A 21768-nucleotide genomic window follows, 5' to 3' on the forward strand; every position below is an offset into this window, starting at 1 on the left:
TTATCCACATCTGCTCATTTCTGAGAAAATGAGTGCTGTTGCATCAAACGGAATCCTTGTTCAAAACAGAAAACTGCATTTCTCCAAGGTCCACTCTGAGAAGATAGGATGAGTTGTTTACTAGGGTTATTAAAAATCTTCAGAGGGATGCTTTTTTTATTATTATTATTATTGAGTCACCCCTTCAAAATGCTTTTCTGAAATGAAGCAATGTTCCACTCCCAGTCAGGAAGACTATCTCCATCTCCTGCACTGTGTATTGGCAGAAATTGCAGTTTGCACGGCAAAACTGCCTACTGGGGAAAATGGGTTCCATCTCAACAAAAAAGTCAAGGCGTAATACTACATTTGGTGTGAGACATCTTAGAGATGTGGCATAAGGTGCCTCCAGAAGAGGAAACACCTCATAGAGACACTATAAAAAAAGTTGAGATTCTAGAAAAAGTGCAGAGAAGAGCAATCAAGCTTATACATAACAGTTGTCTGTAAATCCACATTTCAAATGCTTCAAATACTCAATCCCTGGGGGTTTAATAACTAATGATGAAGAACTAATACCAGAAAAGATTTGCCAATACTAGAAAAAGAATAATGGAGTTGGAAGGGACCTTAGAGGTCTTTTAGTCCAACACTCTGCTCAAGCAGGAAGCCCTGTATCATTTTAGACAAGTAGTTGTCCAATCTCTTCTTAAAAATCTCCGGTGTTGGAGCACCCACAGCTTCGGGGTGCAAGTTGTTCTACTGATCAATTGTTCTAACTATCGGGAAATCTAAGCCTTAACTCCCCAAGCTAACAAAGCAATTCAGTAAGGTTTTCCTTTAAGCATTTTAAAACCTCTGCACTTCCTATCCCCCCCCCAAAAAAAAGATCCCTAAAATATTTGGGTCCAACCCAAGGTTTACACAAAGGAAGAAAAACGTTGATTTTCTTTCTGATTCACAAAAGTACAAAAAAGATTTAGGAAGCGAACACTCAGGGATGGGCTGCTGGGGGTTCGCAGGGGTTCAGGAGAGCCTCTGGCTAAGATTCTGTGCAGTTCGGAGAACCCCCCAAATCCCACTCCTGGCTGGCCCCACCCTGCTCACCCCACCCCTCCTAGGAATCCCCACGCGGCCCGTTTTGGATGCAAGTAAGTGCAGGGAGCGAGCGGAGGCTCGGAAAGAGAGAAAAACAGGCCTACTGGAACTTTGGGAAGGCCAGAAATGGGCCCGTTTCCAGCCTCCAGAGGGCCTGCAGAGCCTGGGGAGGCCGTTTTTGCCCTCCCGGAGGCTCAAGAAAAACCTCCGAAGCCCAGGGAGGGCAAAAATGCCCCCTCTGTGGTGCAGGAGGCTGACTAGGCCACATCCACCATGGCCACGTCCACCCAGCAACTGGGCAGTTGCTAAAAATTTTGAAGCCCACCCCTGCGAAAACTTTGTGGGATGCCACAATGCCACAATGCTTTGACTGATGGTCACATGATCAAAATAATAATAATAATCTATATCCCTCTTGACTTAGGTGCCTCTTCACTGCCTCAGTGAACTGTGCCTTAGTACAAGATAGTAGCTGTTTGCTTTGATAAATGCTCTTGGGAAGACCAACCAATTAGAATCAGGTCAGTAAATATGACAGAAATGTATAACAACAGTTAAGGCATCTTCACCTAACAATTGACAAAGTCACAGATGATATATAGGGATATACATGGGGGAAAATATTAGGTACATTCTTCTGGTCTATTATTGCAAACTTCTATTACTATTCTGTTACTGCAAACTTCCTTACTTCTTCTTTTTTTTTTTAAAAAAATGATGCACAATTATTCAACTTTTATTTATTTCAGACGGTATGTATTTTTAGCAACAGATTTATATATCGTCTGCTTCTCCATACTGCTGCTTCAGTTCCAGAACCAATAGCTAAATTTCTAGCAATATTCTCATCCTCAAGTCAACAAGGAAAGGTGCAGATTTAATACCAAGGCAATGCCGAATGCTGGGAAGATAGCTTTTTTGAACTCAATCTTCTTCAAAGCCAGGTAGAATACGTAAGTTCATCACCTGGATCGCCAAGAAGCATTAGCTGCTTGAAGTGATATAAAATATAAACTCAGTTGACATATAATACAAATCCTGGATTTTTTAGTTTTTTTAAAAAAACCCAACATAACTTGTCATATAAGCTATTGTGCTTTGCTACAAATATCAGCCTGAACCAAACTATGGTTTGAACTGTTTAGGGTACCACCTAATAGGGTACCAACTGATTAGGGAACCGAGATGGTTCAGGGCCTGGCATTCAACTTTTGCATGAACATATTGCATAACAATGTAGAACAAAAGAATGTGTTATTTTCCAAGGACGCAAGATTGATAATATCTTAGAAGAGAGAAGCAATCATTTTTGAAGACTTGGGGGAAAAAAATGTGCTAAAGATGATAGAAGGAAATGTGATAGAGACTAAAGCAAAGCTTTTCCCTCAGACCAAAGATATCAAATCCATAGAACAGAATGGTTTGTGTATGAGTGTGAACTGGGATTCATGTATTATAGACAGAATTGCAAGAAGGTAGTCAATTTGAGAGAGGGCATGATGGATTGATGATTAAGGATGCTGAGCTGGTCAACTGGAAAGCTGATAGCCCAGGTTCGAAACCCGAGGGCTGTGCGATGGGGTGAGCTCCCATTACTTGCTCCAGCTCCTGCTCACCTAGCAGTTCAAAAGCTTGCAAATGTGAATAGATACATAGGTACCACTTTAGTGGGAAGGTAATAGCATTCCATGTGCTCCGGTGTATAGTCATGGTGGCCACATGACCACGGAAACATCTTCAGACAATGCTGGCTTTCTCAGCTAGGAAACAGAAATGAGCACCTCCTTCTAGAGTTGGACACAACCTTTACTCAACTTGAACTCTTCATGCCTGACAGCACAGCGCTATGTATATGCATGCACTGTGCAGTGTACCTACTTCAACAATCCAAATGAATGATAGTTGAGTCAAAGGACTTATTTCCCACCCTATAGCTCTCCTTCATTTGGGGAACATCTCCCTCCCTACTAGTTGTCCTATCTTGTTGTTTCTAGCCACTTCCTAAAATCACAGTAATTGAATTAAAGTTTTAAGCATGTACTATATTCTGTTGTCTTGCCCACCTGGACTGCCTCCCATCACCTGATCCTCAGGGGGATGAATTTCATTTACTTTACCTTTTTAATATAAGCTCAGCTCATTTACACATTGCAAAGCCATAATGTAAGATAATTATCATTCAGTTTTCACACTAATTTCGCGTTGCGGTTCTACAGTTAAAAATCATCGTACAAAAATGTGCATGTTAAGGGGGGAAAAAACTACAGGTGTGAATTAAAGAAAACTGTGTACATGCGGGGAAAGGCTTTGCAACAGAATACTTTGGAAATAAAATGTGCATCTATTTTCATGCAGAACATTGGAGAAAAACAACACATTACTAACAGATCTGAAAATGGAACGGAATTCCCTGGTGCTTGAAAACATGTGATCCCTCCAGAGAATGGCAGATTTGTCTGCCTCTTTTGGAACCTGATCCAATCTGGGCATTATCCAGATGTGCGGAGATCAACTGGGCATGGCTGAAAATTCTAGGAGTTGAAATGCTCACATCTGGAGGGCAGGCAGGCTGGGCAAAAGTGTTTCAAACATATTGAACGTATTGAATAGCAAGTCTCAGAACAAAGTATCTACATTAAATTAGCAGAGAGGAAAAAAATCATCATTTCTTTCTTCTGTAGGCATGTGACATCTCTATTTCGAAAAGGTGTGTCCTTACAGTCAGATGTTTCTTTCAGTTAGGATCAGAGATAGGTTTCAGCAGGTTCTGACCAGTTCTGGAGAACCAGTAGTGGAAATTTTGAGTAGTTCGGAGAACCAGTAGTAAAAATTCTGACTGGCCCCACCCCCATCTATTTTCTGCCTCCCAAGTCCCAGCTGATCAGGAGGAAATGGGGATTTTGCAGTAATCTTCCCCTGGAGTGGGGAGGGAATGGAGATTTTATAGTATCCTTCCCCTGGAGTGGGGTGGGAATGGAGATTTTACAGTATCTTTCCCCTGCCATGCCCACCAAGCCATGCCCACCAAGCCATGCCACGCCCACCAAGCCACACCCACAGAACCGGTAGTAAAATTTTTTGAAACCCACCACTAGTTAGGATCCTATGTTCAATATGAAGACGTGAATGGTAATTACAGAGAAAATCACCCCTAGTGAAACCAAAGAGATGTGATTCCTCGTAACGGGTTAATTAACCTACCCGCTTCTTCCCCTCCTCCCCATAACCCCTTCTAAAAATATGTTGCACAATAGGATAAATGGCAATATATATATATATGTATTCTTTGTATAATTTATTATAGTTTACAAACCAGAGAGCCAAGTAACCATTTCTCATCAGAAGAATTCAATAGTCAATATCGGGTGGGAATTTGCACTAAAGTCTAGTTTACAATATACTGTTGGACAGGAGAGGAAGTGGAGTACAGCAAATCGGCTTCAAAGTGTGGTTACATTAGATATTGAGTTTTCAATTAAATATAAAGGCTATTGCGTGCAAGTATTTTTATTATTATTATTCAGACATACCAAAGCTCACGATCCTCCTTGAAAACTGTGTACTGGAGTGATTCTCAACCTTTTCTTTCCCATAGATCCCCCCCTTTAAATACTTTTTGTGGCCACAGACCATGGCCATGGTCCCCCGCCCCCCCCAAGATTTAAATCATAAGATTTCTTCAAGCCTTCGCGAAATCCCTGGGATGACATCACGTCCCCTGCTAGAGATCTGGGAACAACAGGTTGAGAAACCACTGGTGTACTGAATTCCAGTGGGCATATGAAGCTCTTATGCTCATCATGGACTTCCAGCTGATTTCTTTTTCTTTTTAAGGAAGAACTGATCTTGAGGAAGCATCTCTACATAGACTGCATTAAGCTTAAGATAGGCACTCTTAACAGTGTGGGTTGGAAAAGAAAAGGGATTCGACAGAGTAGTTACGTTCACTATACATTGCATTGTCTGAAGCTTCCATGAGGTTCCTAATAACTCCAGACGAAGACATGGAGATTACATGTAATGAAAACTCTGTCTGTGTTTGTGTTGTGTGTATATGTGTGTGTATATGTGTGTGTGTATATTTCTGCTTTCCTGGTACACATACAGTAACAAAATGTGAAAACAGGCTTCCTTTTGTGGCAGTCAAATACAAAGTATTCAGTTAGGGGGGCAGTCCTCTTTTTCCCCATGTAATGATATTTTTTTTCCCAATAGCACCCCTAGAACACAGGTAGTCCTCGACTTACATCAGTTCATTTAGTGACCATTCAAAGTTACAATGCCACTGAGAAAAGTGACTTAAGGCCGATTTTCAGACTGTGGGTCACGTGATTTACATTCGGATGCTGACAACTGGCTCACCTTTATGATGGTTGCAGTGCCCCTTTTGCAAACCATAATTGATTATAGTTTACAAACCAGAGAGCCAAGTAACCGTTTCCCATCAGAAGAATTCAATCATCAATATTGGATGGGAATTTGCACTGAAGTCTAGTTTACAATATACCTGACAAGCACAGTCAAACGGGAAACCAGGTTTACTTAACAACCGGGTTACTAACTTAATACCTGCAGTAATTCGCTTAACAAATGTGGCAAGGAAAGTTGTGGAATGGGGCATGTAGGAGCCTGTAGTCTGCTGTGTGTAGGACTGTTTCCTTATCTTGGATGGCAAACCTCAGATAAAGAAGGTTACTCACATGTAGGTGCCAGGAAACGGCACTAAGACCCTAACTCTATAAAAAAGAGGAACAGGAGGAAAGGAAGTGGGATGTGTGTTAACCCTAGATATCATTATAAGTGCTTAGGAAAACGGTAAAGATTCTAGTTACCTAAAGGATTCTGTGAGCCAATGAGATGTTGCCAAGTACTGCTGTAATTTGTAGTAACAAACTATATAAGGTCACTATGTAAGACAATAAAGTTACCACATATATCCTCAACCTTTGTGTGTGTGGTCTCTACAGGGGCAAAGCTCAATTAGCAACCTCAATTTTGGGCTCAACTGTGGTCATAAGTTGAGGACTACCTGTAATACGTTTGTTGTTGTTGTTGTTGTTGTTGTTGTTGTTATTTTAAATAAAAATAGCCTTAAGCCCCTTTTTCCTTTTAAAGGAAAACAAGAACACGTCTGTGGAATTTCTGTCCAATAAATCCTACAGGAAGAATTTCAGTTCTGTTTAAGCAGAAGGTCTGTTTCTTCCGGGTGTTTGTTTTTTTTCCCCCATGTGGGCCTTTGCTCGTTCAATTGTATAAGAAAGGCAAGATTTGTTAGATAAAGTATACAGTATTCTATTTCTTATTGCCTGAAAATGGGACAGAGAAACATACTAACACAACTGCACCAGGCATAGCAGTGTACATTTTCAATATATGATAAAACACCAATAAAGAATGAAATCGTTGCATCTTATGCCAACAAGGATAGATTAAGTAGGATTTTTTTCCCTTCAAAATTGACTAAGATGGAAGTCATTTTAACATTAGGCAGCAATACTGTAATTTTGCAATCCTCACAGTCATTTTTTCTCCATTGATAACAGCCTCACATCGCACTGAAAGCGAGGTTTTTTTAATATATATATATAAATATTTGAGAACTGGAATTCAGCGTATATTGTACCATTGTAGGTTCTCTTTAAAATATTAACTTCACCTTAAGTAATTCACAATACATGTCAGGTGGACAGCCTGCTTTGTATGCACATAGGTCTACTTGTAGTTTGTATTATCACGTTCCTCCCATATCTTATCTTTTCTCCGCTTCTCCATTTTATCCAAAAAGAAGAAGGAATTGGATAGTACCTTCAGAGGAGCTTCACATGCTGAGAGCAGCAGCTCCCAAAAGCTATTTTTTTATTTATTACATTGATTTCTACGCCTGTCCATCTTTTGAATGTAACTCAAAGGGGCTAACAATGCATTAAAACATTTTTTTAAAAAAATGGCAATTTTTTTAAAAAAAAGAGTTAACTGAGGATAAATAGCAATCGCACTTAGACTTATATACTGCTTCGCCGTGCTTTACAGCCCTCTCTAAGCGGTTTTCAGAGTCAGCATATTGCCCCTAACAACCTGAGCCCTCATTTTACTGACTTTGGAAGGATGGAGGGGGCTGAGTCGACCTTGAGCCGGTCAGAATCGAACTCTTGCTAGTGGGCAGAGTTAGCCTGCTCTACTGCATTCTAGCCACTGGGAGGAGAGAGGGAGGGAGGGAGGGAGGGAGGGAGGGAGGAAGGAAGAGGAAGGAAGGAAGGAAGGAAGGAAGGAAGGAAGGAAGGAAGGAAGGAAGGAAGGAAAAAGAAAGAGAAGAAGGAAGGAAGGAAGAAAGGAAGAAAGGAAGGAAGGACGGGAGGGAGGGAGGGAGGAAGGAAAAAGAAAAAGAAGGAAGGAAGGAAGGAAGGAAGGAAGGAAGGAAGGAAGGAAGGAAGGAAAAAGAAAGAGAAGGAAGGAAGGAAGGAAGGAAGGAAGGAAAAAGAAAGAGAAGAAGGAAGGAAGGAAGGAAGGAAGGAAGGAAGGAAGGAAGGAAGGAAGGAAGGAAGGAAGGAAGGAAGGGCAATAGCAACAGCACTTAGACTTATATACCGCTTCGCAGTGCTTTTACAGCCCTCTCTAAGCAGTTTACGGAGTCAGCCTATTGCCCCCGACAATCTGGGTCCTCATTTTACCAACCTCAGGAGGATAGTAAACTTGTTCTTAAACCCAGACAGACAGACAAAATCAACAGGCCAATTAACTTCCTGATCCCCATCCCCACCCCAACCTCCGGTCATGAATCATATCAAGGTCTCCAATGTGTTTATGAAAGACCAGAAGCCTCAATATGCTCTCCTGGGTATGCCTTATTTATAAACCTATTCAAAGGTGCTACCAGACTCCTCCTAATTTAGGAAGTGGGTGGTGCATGGATGACATTATAGATGTCTCTTCTTAAAAGTTTAGCTTGTATTCACTTTTAAACTTTTGGAATGGGTGTGGAATGGGTGAGAAAGCGCCCTCTCTCATCACGAAGATCACCAATATTGAAACAAACCAACTTAGATTATAAATTTGTCAATCAAAACAAAAGAACGATCCAACCGCCCCGGATTTGGCTCCTCTTGAATAGTGACAATGTCTTCCTACAAAATACTCCAAAAATAAATAACTTTTTTTTTTCTTCCCCCGATGTGAAGCACAAAAAGCAATCCATTTTATCGAGAAAGGCAGGGAATTGGACCACGGTCTGTTTCAAGTGTATATGCATAACTTGTTATTGCTCCTTTATTTATTTATTTATTTTTCAATATGAATAAGGAATGGGAGGAACGGGCACCAAAGGTATCGTGAAACGTGTAAATAAATTAAGGGAATGAATCGATTGAAGAGAACGCGGCTGGGAGCAACCGAAGAGAATGAAAAGGTGCATCTCATCGTTTACTACCAATTCACATGGAGTCGTGGTCGGCATCGCTTTCCCCTCCCCCTCCCTTTTCTTTCAGCATAAAAAATGACATTGTAGCACAGCTAAAGAACAATAGTTCTAAAGTCTCTTGGTCTTTTGTTGTTTGTTTGTTTGTTTTTCCTTTCTTTTCCTTTGCATTCCTTCCAAATTGTTAAGTGTCCTGGCCCTGAATACCTTTTGAGTAGGGCAGCTTGAACAGTTCAACGCCACTTCGAAAACCCTCTCGGAGATCAGTCGATAAAATTCTTCAGCAATCAGGGAGGGAAGACAAAGGGCCTTTTTCGTGCTATGCCCATATTTCCATGTTTGCTGGCTTAACATCATTGTGTGTACGACTTCGGTACTTAACAGTTGATGCGAAGACGTTCAGAGCTGGCAAACAGAGAAACAGCATGAGAATAGCCTTGGCCTTAACCAACCCATCTCCCCTCATTATTTTAAATATTGGCTTATGGAATATCAACTGCCAAGAGACCTGGTCCTACAGTTTAGGTAGATTGAACTATCAACTACCAAGCAATGAGAGCAAATCACTCATTCCTGATAGTTGATTGTCAGGGATCGGCTTACAATCTCAAATCCTGCCTTATTTTCTTCACTTCGTTTAACTGAATTGGCGCACTTATTTCCTCATCTGCAATTTTTTTTGGGGGTGCGCATCTAAATATTGGCCAGAATAAATTAGAGGTTGGTGATAGTTTGTTATCTTATCCATGCTCTTCCAAAAACCCACCAAATCCCCCAAAGTTTTAGTTCTATGCAAGATTACGTTTTTGCTTTTCTCTCTCACTCTCAAAATATTAAAACAGTTGCAACAATTTTTGGGATGTGGAACCTGGTGGGATGATGATGATGATGATGATGATGATGATGATGATGATGATGATGATGATGTCCTTCCCTCACTAATTTTGGACATGTTTTGTCATGACTCTTCTCTGGCAATTTACCAGGGTATCAGAAAACCTGGGGACTGCCTACCGTTGTATAAATGATTAAACTCCCATAATACACCCCTTAAGTGGCCCCCACAAATGAGATCTGTTGAAGAACCTCATCAACTATTCATGAAAATATAACTGGTCGTTGTGTGCTTAAAATCAAAACAAATGAAAACGGTGAGGGGAAAAAATGCAGGAATAATCTTTAACACAGTGACTATTTGTTATGAAATAAGTAGCAAATCAACTGAGCAAGTATGGAGTAAAGCAGTTCTGCTCCTACTGCTAAAAGATAGCATTGAACATTCAAAGGGGATTCAGAAGTTTCCACTCAACACAACAATTATTCACGGAAACTGCCCTAGCAGGATATTTGGGTATACCACAAACTTCAACACCCATTACTTCTTTTCCTAGGACAGTGATGGCGAACCTTTTCGGCACCGAGTGCCAAAAAGGTCGTGTGGAAACATTTTTTTTTTAATTTGATTTATATGCCGCCCTTCTCCGGAGACTCAGGGCGGCTTACAATGCGCTAAGCAATAGCCTTCATATTTTTGTATATTTATACAAAGTCAGCTTATTGCCCCCACAAACTGGGTCCTCAATTTACCTACCTTAGAAAGGATGGAAGGTTGAGTCAACCTTGAGCCTGGTGAGATTCGAACTTACAGTAATTGCAGACAGCTGGTGTTAATCACAATGCTATTAGTCTGCTGAGCCACTAGGCTCATGTGCACGCTCATCAGGACCCTGCTCTGGAAAAGCCAATCTTCTGAGTTCTGGTGTGAATGTGCACCTGACAATCAGCTGGCCAGCATGTATGCGCACACCAGTGGGCAGGAAGGACAGCTGATTGTTCCGTGTGCATGCGTGCCAGAAACCCGGAAGACAAACAGGCAAGGCCGTGTGTGCCATGCGACATGGCTTCGCATGCCACTTTGGGCACACGTGCCATAGGTTCACCATCACGGTCCTAGAATGTTTTGAAAATATCATACTTGTTGCATCTACTACTGAACGGTTCGCATTCCCAGAATTCATTGGGAAAAGCAATGACCAGTGAAATAAATTACTTTTTCCTAACAAACCACGACTTCAATATCGGTTCGTTCTACATATATGTCCCCGGAGATCTACTTTACTTATCATAAGTCGTCCTATTGCATTACACTCTGCTGTACGAAGTACAGTAGGTTCGAAGTTTGGTAAATACAATTTTCACATCATTATAAGATATCACACCCCCAAGGGATTCCCTTCTCTGAGCTTTTGGTTTTATTGAACTTCTCTAAAGTCAAGGACCCTAGAAAGAACGTATGTCTTTATAACTGAAGTTATTACCACCAACATGACAGTGCTTCACCCTCTTGAGAATTTTTTAGACTGCTTCTATTGAGACATAAAGCCTGGGGAAAGAGGGGATTGTGCACAGAGGAAGGATAGAAAGGAAGAAAAAAAAAATGGAATCAACGTAAAGGTTCCTGATTCAATTGTTGTAGCTTTACTGGAAAATGCAACAGTCAAGAATGGTGAAAAATATGAGTAAGAGAAGCAGGATTTTTTTAAAAAAAAAAACAGGGGGAGTTTATAGGGATAGCTAACCTTTTTGCCATCGCGTGCCAAAAGCGGGGGGGGCTCACAGGGGGGGTCGCGCATGCACGTGCCCACACCCATAATTCAATGTGCCTCGCCCGCTACGCAGGAACACGCGACCCTCCTGTGCAACCCCCGCTTTTGGCACGTGATGGCATGGTAGGCCCGGTAGGCCCGTTTTTTGCCCTCCCCAGGCTCCAGAGGCTTTCTTGGAGCCTGGGGAGGGCAAAAACTCTGGTGGCTCAGCAGACTAATTAACATCCACTTACATCTGCTGCCTGCAATTACTGCAAATTCAAATCTCCCCAGGCTCAAGGTTGACTCAGCCTTCCATCCTTTCTAAGGTAGGTAAATTGAGGACCCAGTTTGTGGGGGCAATAAGCTGACTTTGTATAAATATACAAAAGGATGAAGGCTATTGCTTAATGCATTGTAAGCCACCCTGAGTCTCCGGAGAAGGGTGGCATATAAATCAAATTAAAAAAAAAAAAACCAGCCTTCCCCACCCCCCTGGAGGCCCTCCAGAGGCCGGAAACGGCTCGTTTCCTGACTTTTGGTGGGCCCGGAAGGCCCGAAAATCAGCTGGCTGGCGCATGCATGCATGCTGGAGCTGAGCTAGGGCAATGCTCGCATGCCCACGGATATGGCTCCATGTGCCACCTGTGGCATACGTGCCATAGGTTCACCATCACGGTTTTGCTGCCAAGAACTAGAATGGACAGCACAACTATATAAAATATACAGGACAATAATTTTCCTGGTTGCCACATTATAGGAGACATCTTAACCATTGATGCCTACTTTATAGCATAAGGCAACTTGTAGCCATACAGTTAGAATGCTGGTTTGTGGCCATTTGCATTACAAATACAAACTGACCACTCTTATAACATTACTTTGGTCCTGAGATTATAACTTTAGTTGTGTGAGGACCCGGATTGTGGGGGCAATAAGTCAACTTTGTATAGAACAACACCGCTTGGGGGGGGGGGGCGAAAGCCCTAATAAGCAGGTATATACAAAAAAGTATGCAGGCTATTGCTATAATGCATTGTAAGCCGCCCTGAGTCTACGGAGAAGGGCGGCATATAAATTGGACTAATAAATAAATACAGCCATCCTATTCTCAAAGGTCTCAGAAGACCATCATTGTAACTTCCTTCAACATTTGGTACCTTGCCTTATCTTATCTTATACAATTTATCAAATTCAAATACATTTGACTCGATTACAATTTTTTTGCCACAATTTTCTTTTTTCCCCCCTTTTTTAAAAATCATATCTCAATATTTCTTTGCTTACTTGTATAAACAACCTCTTCATTTGCCCTCAAATTCTAATTTTCCTGCTTATTCATATTTATTCTCTTTTTATTCTTTAACAATTCATTCTTTATCTTAATATATTTGGGTTTGTTCGGGGTTGCCTTTCTTCCATTTCATCTTTTTTTTTATTGTACAGCAATCTTTCTCCTCCACCCTACCATCTCCCTCTTTTCTTTCTTTCCTACTTTCTCTTCCCCTCCTCTTCTCTTCTTTTATCTATTTCCCCTCCCCTTCTCCTTCTCCTCCTCTCTTCCCCCTCTCTTCCCCTCTCTCCTAATTTCCCTTCCTTTCCTTCCTCCCTACTCTTCCTTCCCTCTCTCTCCTTCCTAAGATATGGCTAATACTCTGTTAAAAAAAGATGTAAGTGAAAGTGGGGGGGTGGGAACAATAAAACTTAATTAAAAAAAAAAACATTTGGTACCTTGCCGATTGGATAGAACTAAGCAACCAAAATAGGTAAGCAAAATTCAAAAAACTTAATTCCTAACTGAAGCAGTTTTAGGTAAGAAATATGTCCTTCCATCCATGAATGACCAAATTGCAATCCCCAGTGACAAATTTTACACCTCATAAAAAAATAAGATTCTGGCTCTTTTAAAAGTGACAATCTCCCTTCAATTGACCGGAGCATCTGTTTCATATCTGAATGTTTTTTAACCCAGTTTCGCTTTCTACAATGACAGAGCTGTGCTTCTATTGCATTATTATAAAGCAATGTCTTAACAAACAGTCTTCGCCTTCTTGTAAATCAGAACTGCGATTTAACCCATTTGTAGACAAGAGTAGGAATGGACAACTCCATTCCAAGTTGCCAAAAGCTGGATTTGTGGCTACCCCACTCAATATTAATTTTAGGGTTGTTTCCTTCTGTTGATTGTTGTCAGGCACCTAGTTTTTAGGGATCTAGACAGCGAGTGTAAATGTCTATTCTTGCAAGTGATACTCAACTCCGTAAGAGTTATAATGCGGAGAAGGGGGAAATAAATTTGTGTTTGCTTCTGAGAAACTTTGAGGAACCGATCCAAGTCAATGAAATGAATTGGCAATTCCAGACTCCATTTAGCATTAAGAACAATTTATGAGATCCTACAGAGCTTTAATGGGTTCCACCTAGTCCAGATTTCATAAATTCCCAAGCATATCTTGCTAGCTGGACTAAACTGTAACCTCTCTTTTCTTTTGCAGATCTGCTCTTCTGCATGCAAAGGAAGAAGTGCCACACTGCCATCTGCAGACAAGAGTTACCCCCTAACATGCACATTCAACAATCACATTTTCCTTATAGCTAAAAGTCATTATATTTCTTCCTTTTAGTACTGATGAATCACAAACTATTTACTTCTCAGTTATCTATCTATCTATCTATCTATCTATCTATCTATCTATCTATCTATCTATCTATCTATCCTGTTTCCCCCAAAATAAGACCCAACCGGAAAATAAGTCCTAGCATGATTTTTCTGGATGCTCGTAATATAAGCCCTACCCGCAAAATAAGCCCCAGTTAAGATTGTCAGCCAGATGGGTGCATTTAGTACCCTATTTCCCCCAAATAAGACCTAAGCAGAAAAGAAGCCCTAATGCATCTTTTGGAGCAAAAATTAATGTAAGACCCGGTCTTATTTTTGGGGAAAACATGGTATCTGTCTGTCTGTCTGTCTGTCATTATCATCTATCATTTATCCACATTCTAAGGGCAGAGTGTAACACAAGGAAGAAACTAAATCAGAAAGGAGGGAGGGTGACAAAGCAAAGAAAAAGACGTAAATCAAATGTTGTTCTTACCTGTCTGGTGTGGACAGAGCCAGGAGCCTTAAACCCTCCTTGACAGCTGCATTCGGAGACACTGTATGGGTCCGAACTACTGGAAGAACACTTGGAGAGGGAATCACAACCCACCACAAATGTGTTATCCAGAGGCAGTTCCTGTATGACATGGTGTTTCTTCGGTGGTACTGGAGTCTCAGGTTTAATCTGAAATGTGGGTTGTGGAGTGGCAGACTTGTAGTGCTTTGCTAAATCTGGACTGTCGGGTTTAAACGTGGTTGGTGTTGTGGCCCAGTTATATTTTCCCATTGTCTGTTCTTCTAGCTCTACAGGGATGTCTAAGGTGCCATTGATGTGTTCATGGCCAGGTTCATCAGGCTTAGATTCTTCAATGGTCACAAAGTTTAGAAGAAGACTTTTGGGAGACCGCTTCTTCTTTTTCTTCTTCTTCTTGATCTGACGGTTTTCTTGATTTGGAGAAACCCACTCACCACTCTGTTTGCTTTTCTGGACCACTTTGTGCCTAGGAGTTTGGCGACAACGTACCAGAGCTGTCACAAAAATGACCAGTATCACCGTCATGGTGCCTGCGATAATGGCAATGATGATTTTGACATAGTCATTGGTTTGTGGGGTAATGTCTCCATCCCCGACGTTTTGGCCAACCGGTGTTTCCATGTTTCGGCGCACCAACTCTTGGACGTAGGATCCGTTGGTGACTGTTTCATTCACAAATAAATGCACTAATGCTATTGTGTATAAAGATTCAGGCTGCCCTAAATCATTGACTTTTATTACCAGTCTGTGCAACCCATGATCTGCTGAGATGACTTTCTCCTTCAGAGTGACATTGCCTGTTAACTGATCAATCATAAACAACCCTCGCGAATTCCCACCAATAATGCTATAACGCAGCTCAGCGTTCATCCCAGTATCGTTGTCCACAGCAAACACTTTCGTCACTACGGAGCCCGGACTGGCGGACATCGGAACCAAGTCATAGGAGTAGTTGGTGGAAGGAATGACAAAAACAGGCCTGTTGTCGTTCACATCGACAACATTGATAGTCACTTTAGCTGTGGAGGTGCGTGGTAGCCTGCCCCCGTCCACTGCTTTCACCTGAAAAGTATAAGATCCTTGCTGCTCCCTGTCAAAAGTAATATTTGGCCTTATGACTCCAGTGAGAGGATCGATAATAAAATTATCTTTGCCATTTAATATAGACAAGGTCACTATTGCATTTTCTCCAGAGTCCGCATCTGTCACAGTGATCAGTCCAACAGTGCCATACATAGGTAGATTTTCCGGCACGTAGAAGTTGTATTCGTTGTGCGTGAAAGCAGGGCTGTTGTCATTTTGGTCCAAAACAGAAACAGTCACGGTTGCATTGGTTTGCAAAGGTGGCATTCCATTATCTTTAGCCAGCACTGTGAATGAATAGCGATCTTGTTTTTCTCTATCCAGCTTCCTCACGGCTGTCAGAATGCCTGTACGGCGATCCAGGTTGAAAATAGGGGGAGCATCCAATCCCAGCATGTAGCTGATTTCAGCATTGCGGCCGCTGTCGGCATCAGTAGCACTTATCTTGGTCAGCTGGGTTCCAGGAGCGTTATTCTCAGGAATGGAGAGCCCGATCACGGGTTGGGTAAACACCGGGGCGTTGTCATTTTCATCTTTGATTTTGATCAGTAGCATTGCAGATTGGTTCAAGGGTGGCTTTCCTGAATCCGAAGCCACTATTTTGATGGCATATTCTCTGGTGGCCTCGTAGTCTAAGAAGGTGGCTGTTTCCAGGAGAAACTGATTATCAAACACCGGTTTTAACCTGAAGGGGACATCGTGGTCTGTGAAGCAAGTAACTTTGCCATTAAGATCAGCGTCCTTATCCATTACAGTTATCAGGGCAATCTTAGTATTGAGTGGTGCTTTCTCAGACAGTAATACAGTCCCGTTGACTGGATTGATAATGTACCTCGTGTCTATTGAGGGGATGTTATCGTTAATGTCTGTGACATTCACTGTTACGGTAGCTCTGGAGGGTGTGGAACTGCCGTCACTCGCCAAAATGGTTAATTTGTGTACTGGGGATTCCTCCCTGTCCAAGGGCTCCTTGACAGTGATAAGACCAGTAATATTATCGATGGCAAACAGCCTTTTGGCCAAAGTGGAGATCTGGCTGCTAAAATAAAAGTGAATCTGGGCATTGGATCCCAAGTCGGCATCAGTGGCATGAAGTTGAGAAACGGAGGTGCCCACAGGTGCATTTTCAGGAACGCTGACTTCAATATCATTCTCCTTGAAGACCGGACGGTTGTCATTCACATCAGTGACGGTGACTTGGAGAATGGCTGTGCTGGATCTCGGAGGGTTTCCTCCATCCTCTACTTTAATCTTCATCACATAGGTGTCCTTCTGCTCCCTATCAAGAATTTGTTGCACTATCAACTGGGGCCACTTGTCTCCTTCGGGTGTTTCAATTATATCAAGTCCAAATACATTTTGTCCCTAGAAGGCACAGAAAGAGAGAAAGGGATATATTACTGCATAGATCTGTTATATACACAATATGCTCTTTTTTCTGAATGATATCAATCTGAATTTCCCCCACATATGTTTATGCTTTGGTGTAATGCCAAAGAAGATGCAAGTCTAAAGACTGGTGACCTTGGAAACAAATCCGTCTTAATTCCATGGGTCATCTTCTTTAGTAAACTATGATTATGAATTGATCCTACATGTAATTACAGGCTGTTATGCTTTGAATTAAATATATTCTTAGCTTTCAAAATATTCAAGGATAATTTGTTCTTTAATTGTTATTTAAACAATGACCTGGTATTCTTTCATGAGTCATATATGGGTTTGAGGTTCTGTGATTATCCCTCTTAAGAATGTCCGGGAAAACCAGGAAGCTCGTATGTACCCCCTCCATCATCTCTACCACCTAATGGACTGACAATCAGTGTCTTTTCCAAAGGACCATCCAGAGTTTTCAAAAGCTTAGGAAGTGGTGATAATTGAAAGTCAACATGCCTACAAAAATGGCAATAATAACTAATAGGGTGTTTCTGATTTAAAAATATCCATGAGATAATTGTCTATTGCAGAGTTCCCCAACCTTTCTGGGTTGATGGCCCAGAGCGGAGGGGGGGGAGAGAGGGGATCGTTTTGTGGGAGGAGCAGGAAAGTGCATGTGTGCGTGAACACCCATCGCTCATGTGAGTGGGGCCACGAGGCCCTGTGATGCTCATGCGAGTGGGACTGTGTGCATGCACGGACATTCACCAGACAGCCACTCACATGGCCCAGTTGTGAATAGGCTATGGATTGGTAGTGGGCCGTGTCCACAGGTTGCGAACCCACTGGTGAAATCCAGCAGGTTCTGACAGGTTCTGGAGAACCAGCGGGAGAAATTTTGAGTAGTTTGGAGGCTAACTCTAACCCTAACTTGCAAATACCACTTCTGGCTGGTCCCAGAGTGGGGTGGGAATGGAGATTTTGCAATATCCTTCCCCACAAAAGGTATGTAAAGGAGGTCCATGTTAAAGTAAAGATTGAGAACCACTCCTTTAAACTATATTCATTAAATTGGGGTAGGAAGGAGAAAGCAATTCAGAAAGACTTCTTTTGGTGACCTATGTTGATAACATGACAAGCATAGCTTGTGGTTTCCTATACGCCAACTAGTTCCTTCCCGTTATCTCATGGGCTTATCAACAAACATTTATTTATTTATTGAACTTTATGGAGTTACCCATCTCAGTATAGTGACTTTGGGTGATTAATTAAAGATAAAAAACATGATACATACAACATCTGTTGCAGACTTTTTAAAGACTTACTGCCTCAACAAACCCAGATTACTACCTTCACTAACTCAGGACTGACATTAAAATAATCAGCTGCTTCCTTGGTTTTGTTCCTTTCATTGGTGGTAGTTGGAAGTCGGAAAGCATTAAACAAGGCAGCTGTTTGCCATCAATCATGTTAACAACTAACCATAAGCTATGTCTATCATGTCATCCAAGCATGAACTACATATCTTTTGAGTGATGGGTTCTTCCTGTTTACACCTTGGACATTTAACTACCATCTTTGCTAAAGAAGAAATAGTGGTATTTAACAAGAACCATGGAAACACAATACGATAAAAAGAGAACAATGGCCACCCCACCCAATTTAAACAGTGTGTGTACAGTAGTGGCCAAAATTGTGGAAACCTTTTGGGAAAAATGTATTTTCTAAAAATTAGCTAATAACACCACTTTTTTTTTTGAGTAGTACCATAAAATTATATATTAATGGAAAGACAATTTAATCAAGAATGCAATGCAATACTTTTTATGAAGGATTTGCTATTAGAATAGCAGTTACGGTATAAAGAAGAAAAGTGAAACACGTAGAAAAAACGAGAGAGACAAAAATTATCACCATAGAAAAAAATGAGATATACAGAAATGATCCCCATGTCAGTTAATACTTAGTTGGGTAACCTTTAGCATGAATTATGGCCTTACAATGTCTTCCCATGGAGTGAACCAAGTCTTTGAGTTCTGCAGCTGTTATAATGTGAAACCAAGATTGAATGATGGCTTCTTTTAACTGGGCTTTATTGCTGGGTCGCTTCTGACTAACAAGTTTCTTTAGTGGGCTCCATAGATTTTCAATTGGGTTAAGGTCTGGTCTATTCCCAGGCCATTCCAGCAGTGGAATAGGATTATCTTGACACTCCAAAAATAAATAAATAAATAAATAAATAAAAGTGGTGTTATTAGCCATTAAACCTCAAAAATACACTTTTCCCAAAAGGTTTCCACAATTTTGGCCACTACTGTATATATATCTGTGGGGGTTTTCTGGGATGGATATCTCCTTTTATCTAAAAGCTTTATCTTCATCCACGTATAACAAAAAGCTAGCAAAATGTTAGCCCAGGATTCAATGCATCCCAAGTGGCCTCCTAGCAACCCAGCTGGTTATAGCAAGTGGCAAAACCGAACTAAACTTGGCTGATGTAAAAAAAATAAAAAAAGAAAGAAAGCTAAGCAGAATCAGACACAAGCTCTTTTTGGATGACTGCCCACCCAGAAGATACCAAGGCTGTAAGCGAAGACAAGCAAGTTGAGAAGAACAAAAGCAATAATTTTGTAGTGCTGCCAAGAAAGAAAGAAAGAAAGAAAGGGGGGGGGGGAAACCCTGTCAGGTCCATAAGGTCACCGAGAGTCAAGCTTGACTTGAGGGAGGTTTTATCTTTTGAACCTTTTTTTTTTAATCGTGGCCTTAAGCTTTGCAACGAGAGTTTGAAACGTTATTGCCCACCCCCCCACTCCACAAAGCAGCTTCTGCAGCACTTCTCAACTCTTTAAATGTTCCCCAACTCTTCTCCAACTCCAGAAAGCCTAATGACGTGACACATCTTTAAGTTGGAAGAACTTGTGGATGGATGAAGATGAGACTCCAGGCAATACAGCTGTCCTCAGTCACACAGTACAGCTGCTTTGCATATCTAACATCTGACTGCCAGCTATTTTCTGAACATGAGTCCCCCAGTCATTGAATATTCTTTGTCATTAAATATTTGCCATATTTGTGGGTTGCCCTATTTTTTTTTTTTTTTTAAAAAGTACAAATTGCCAGCAACTTTTTGGTGTGGAACAGAAATGGCCAAAAATTGCAACGGAGTGTTGCAAGCAAACCAAGATAAAGACAGTTCAGCATCTCTGATTTTTTTAAAAAAAATTATTTATTTTAAAAAAACAGCATGACTTTCATGCAGGGGTGAAATGCTACCGGTTCATACTGGTTTGTGCGAACCGGTAGCGGTGGTGGCACATGGTTTAACGAACCAGTAGTGAGAAGCTCCGCCCACCTGCCCAGACATCGTTACTTCCTGGTTTTAACCTGTTTTTGACCCTCTGCACATGTGCCGAAGGCTTTGCACATGCACAGAGGCTCCAAAATTGCATGTGACATGCATGCGTGCACGGAGTGCGCACTTCCGAACCAGTAGGGAAGGTAAGTAGATTTCACCCCTGCTTTCATGGCTGTGGTAAAAATCAGGATTCCAAATATTACAAATAATGCAATCTTTATAAATGTATGATGAGCGATAAGGAACCAGACGTAGGTCTTGTAGGTCATGGCAGGGGGGGTCTCTCCTCGTCACGCTAAAATCAATATGTAGGAATAGAAATAAATTCTGCATATAGTATACAAGAATAACGTCTGGGTAGAATGAACAGGGAAATAAAGGTTTTCACTTCCAGATGGACGTATCAACTTGGGAAGTTTGAATCCCTCTCCTCATTTTTCCCCCCTTTTAAAGGAAAGGAGAGAGGGAAGAAGAAGAAGAAGAAGAAGAAAAACCCTAGCAAAGACTTTTCCCCTTAAGGAGAAAGAAGTGATTAGTATTCATCAATAGCATCTCTGTGAATGATGGAAAATGATGCTGATGGGCACCAAAAGGAACACTGCCACCACAAACAAAAGAGAGAGTGATAATGGAGGAACACCAAGGACAGAGGTGAAAACACGGAAAGAAGGATCCAAGGACAATCTCATTCCTTCTTCGCTTTTCCTGGCTGTCGTTTCCTGGTTTTAACACAACCCTTGCAAATCCAGACCAGAGAAGCCCAAGGTTTTGTAGTCTACAGCAGAACCGCCTCCCCCCTGGTGGGTTTCTAACGGTTCGCCCCGGTTCAGGAGAACCGGTAAGTGGTGGTAGCAGGAGGCTCCACCTACCCACCCGGACGTCATCACGGATGCTCTGCAGAAATGCCACACACATGGTCACACAGTTCCTAACCGGTAGCGAAGGTAAGTGGAACCCACCACTGCCCCCCCAACCTTTTTGAGCACCGGGGATCAGTTCCGTGGAGAAAGTTTTTTCCCACGGATCAGAGGGGGCGTGGCTTTGCATGCTGCCTGCATACCGATGGGGGGTCACCAAGGTTTGCAGTCTACAGCAGAGGCCTTAAACCTTTCGGGCACCAGGGATTGGTTTCATGGAGAATGTTTTTTCCACAGACTAGAGGGGGCATGGTTTTGAGTGCTACCCGCATACCAAGGATGGGGCTTTGCTTATTTGCATGGCCCAGTTGCTGGCAAGCCATGGACCAGTGCCAGTCCATAAACTGGGGGTTGGGGACCCCTGTTCTATAGATAACACATTGGGCATTTTTACATGTCAAGGCTTAAGGCAACTGAGATCCCTTTCCCACTGCCACAATTTCCCCCTGTCCTAAATACATAGGCATGGAAGGCTGTTCCCTTCCCACCAAAGGGGGTCCCTATTTTTCTACTTGCATTTTTTACGTGCTTTCAAACTGCTAGGTTGGCAGAAGCTGGGACAAGTAACGGGAGCTCACCCCTTTATGCGGCACTAGGGATTCGAACTGCTGAACTGCCGACCTTTCTGATCGACAAGCTCAGCGTCTTAGCCACTGAGCCACAGCATGGCCCTAATGTAGACTTGTACTCTACAGTAAATAGTTTGAGAATTGTAGGCACGTTTTTTTTTTCAGGGTGTGTGGTTTCCTTTTTTAATCACTATTATTTGCTTGAAAAGCTCCTGAGTTATGACTGGCGGGGTTTTGTTTTCTTTTGCTTGCGAAATCGG

General features: G+C 41.8%; 1 protein-coding gene across 1 annotated transcript in view; it reads right to left on the reverse strand.

Annotated features, from left to right (window-relative positions):
* The window catches only part of PCDH11X (protocadherin 11 X-linked), a 559346-nt gene that overhangs the window by 477869 nt on the left and 59709 nt on the right, over window positions 1-21768 (reverse strand). Inside the window, exon 2 of the mRNA XM_070952127.1 lies at window positions 14169-16655. Coding sequence (XP_070808228.1) covers window positions 14169-16655 — 2487 coding nt within the window. The remainder of the gene's footprint in view (window positions 1-14168; window positions 16656-21768) is intronic.

Source organism: Pituophis catenifer, unplaced genomic scaffold, assembly GCF_029215685.1.
Source record: "Pituophis catenifer annectens isolate HBS135680 unplaced genomic scaffold, rPitCat1.0.hap2 SCAF_11, whole genome shotgun sequence".
Taxonomy (NCBI): domain Eukaryota; kingdom Metazoa; phylum Chordata; class Lepidosauria; order Squamata; family Colubridae; genus Pituophis; species Pituophis catenifer.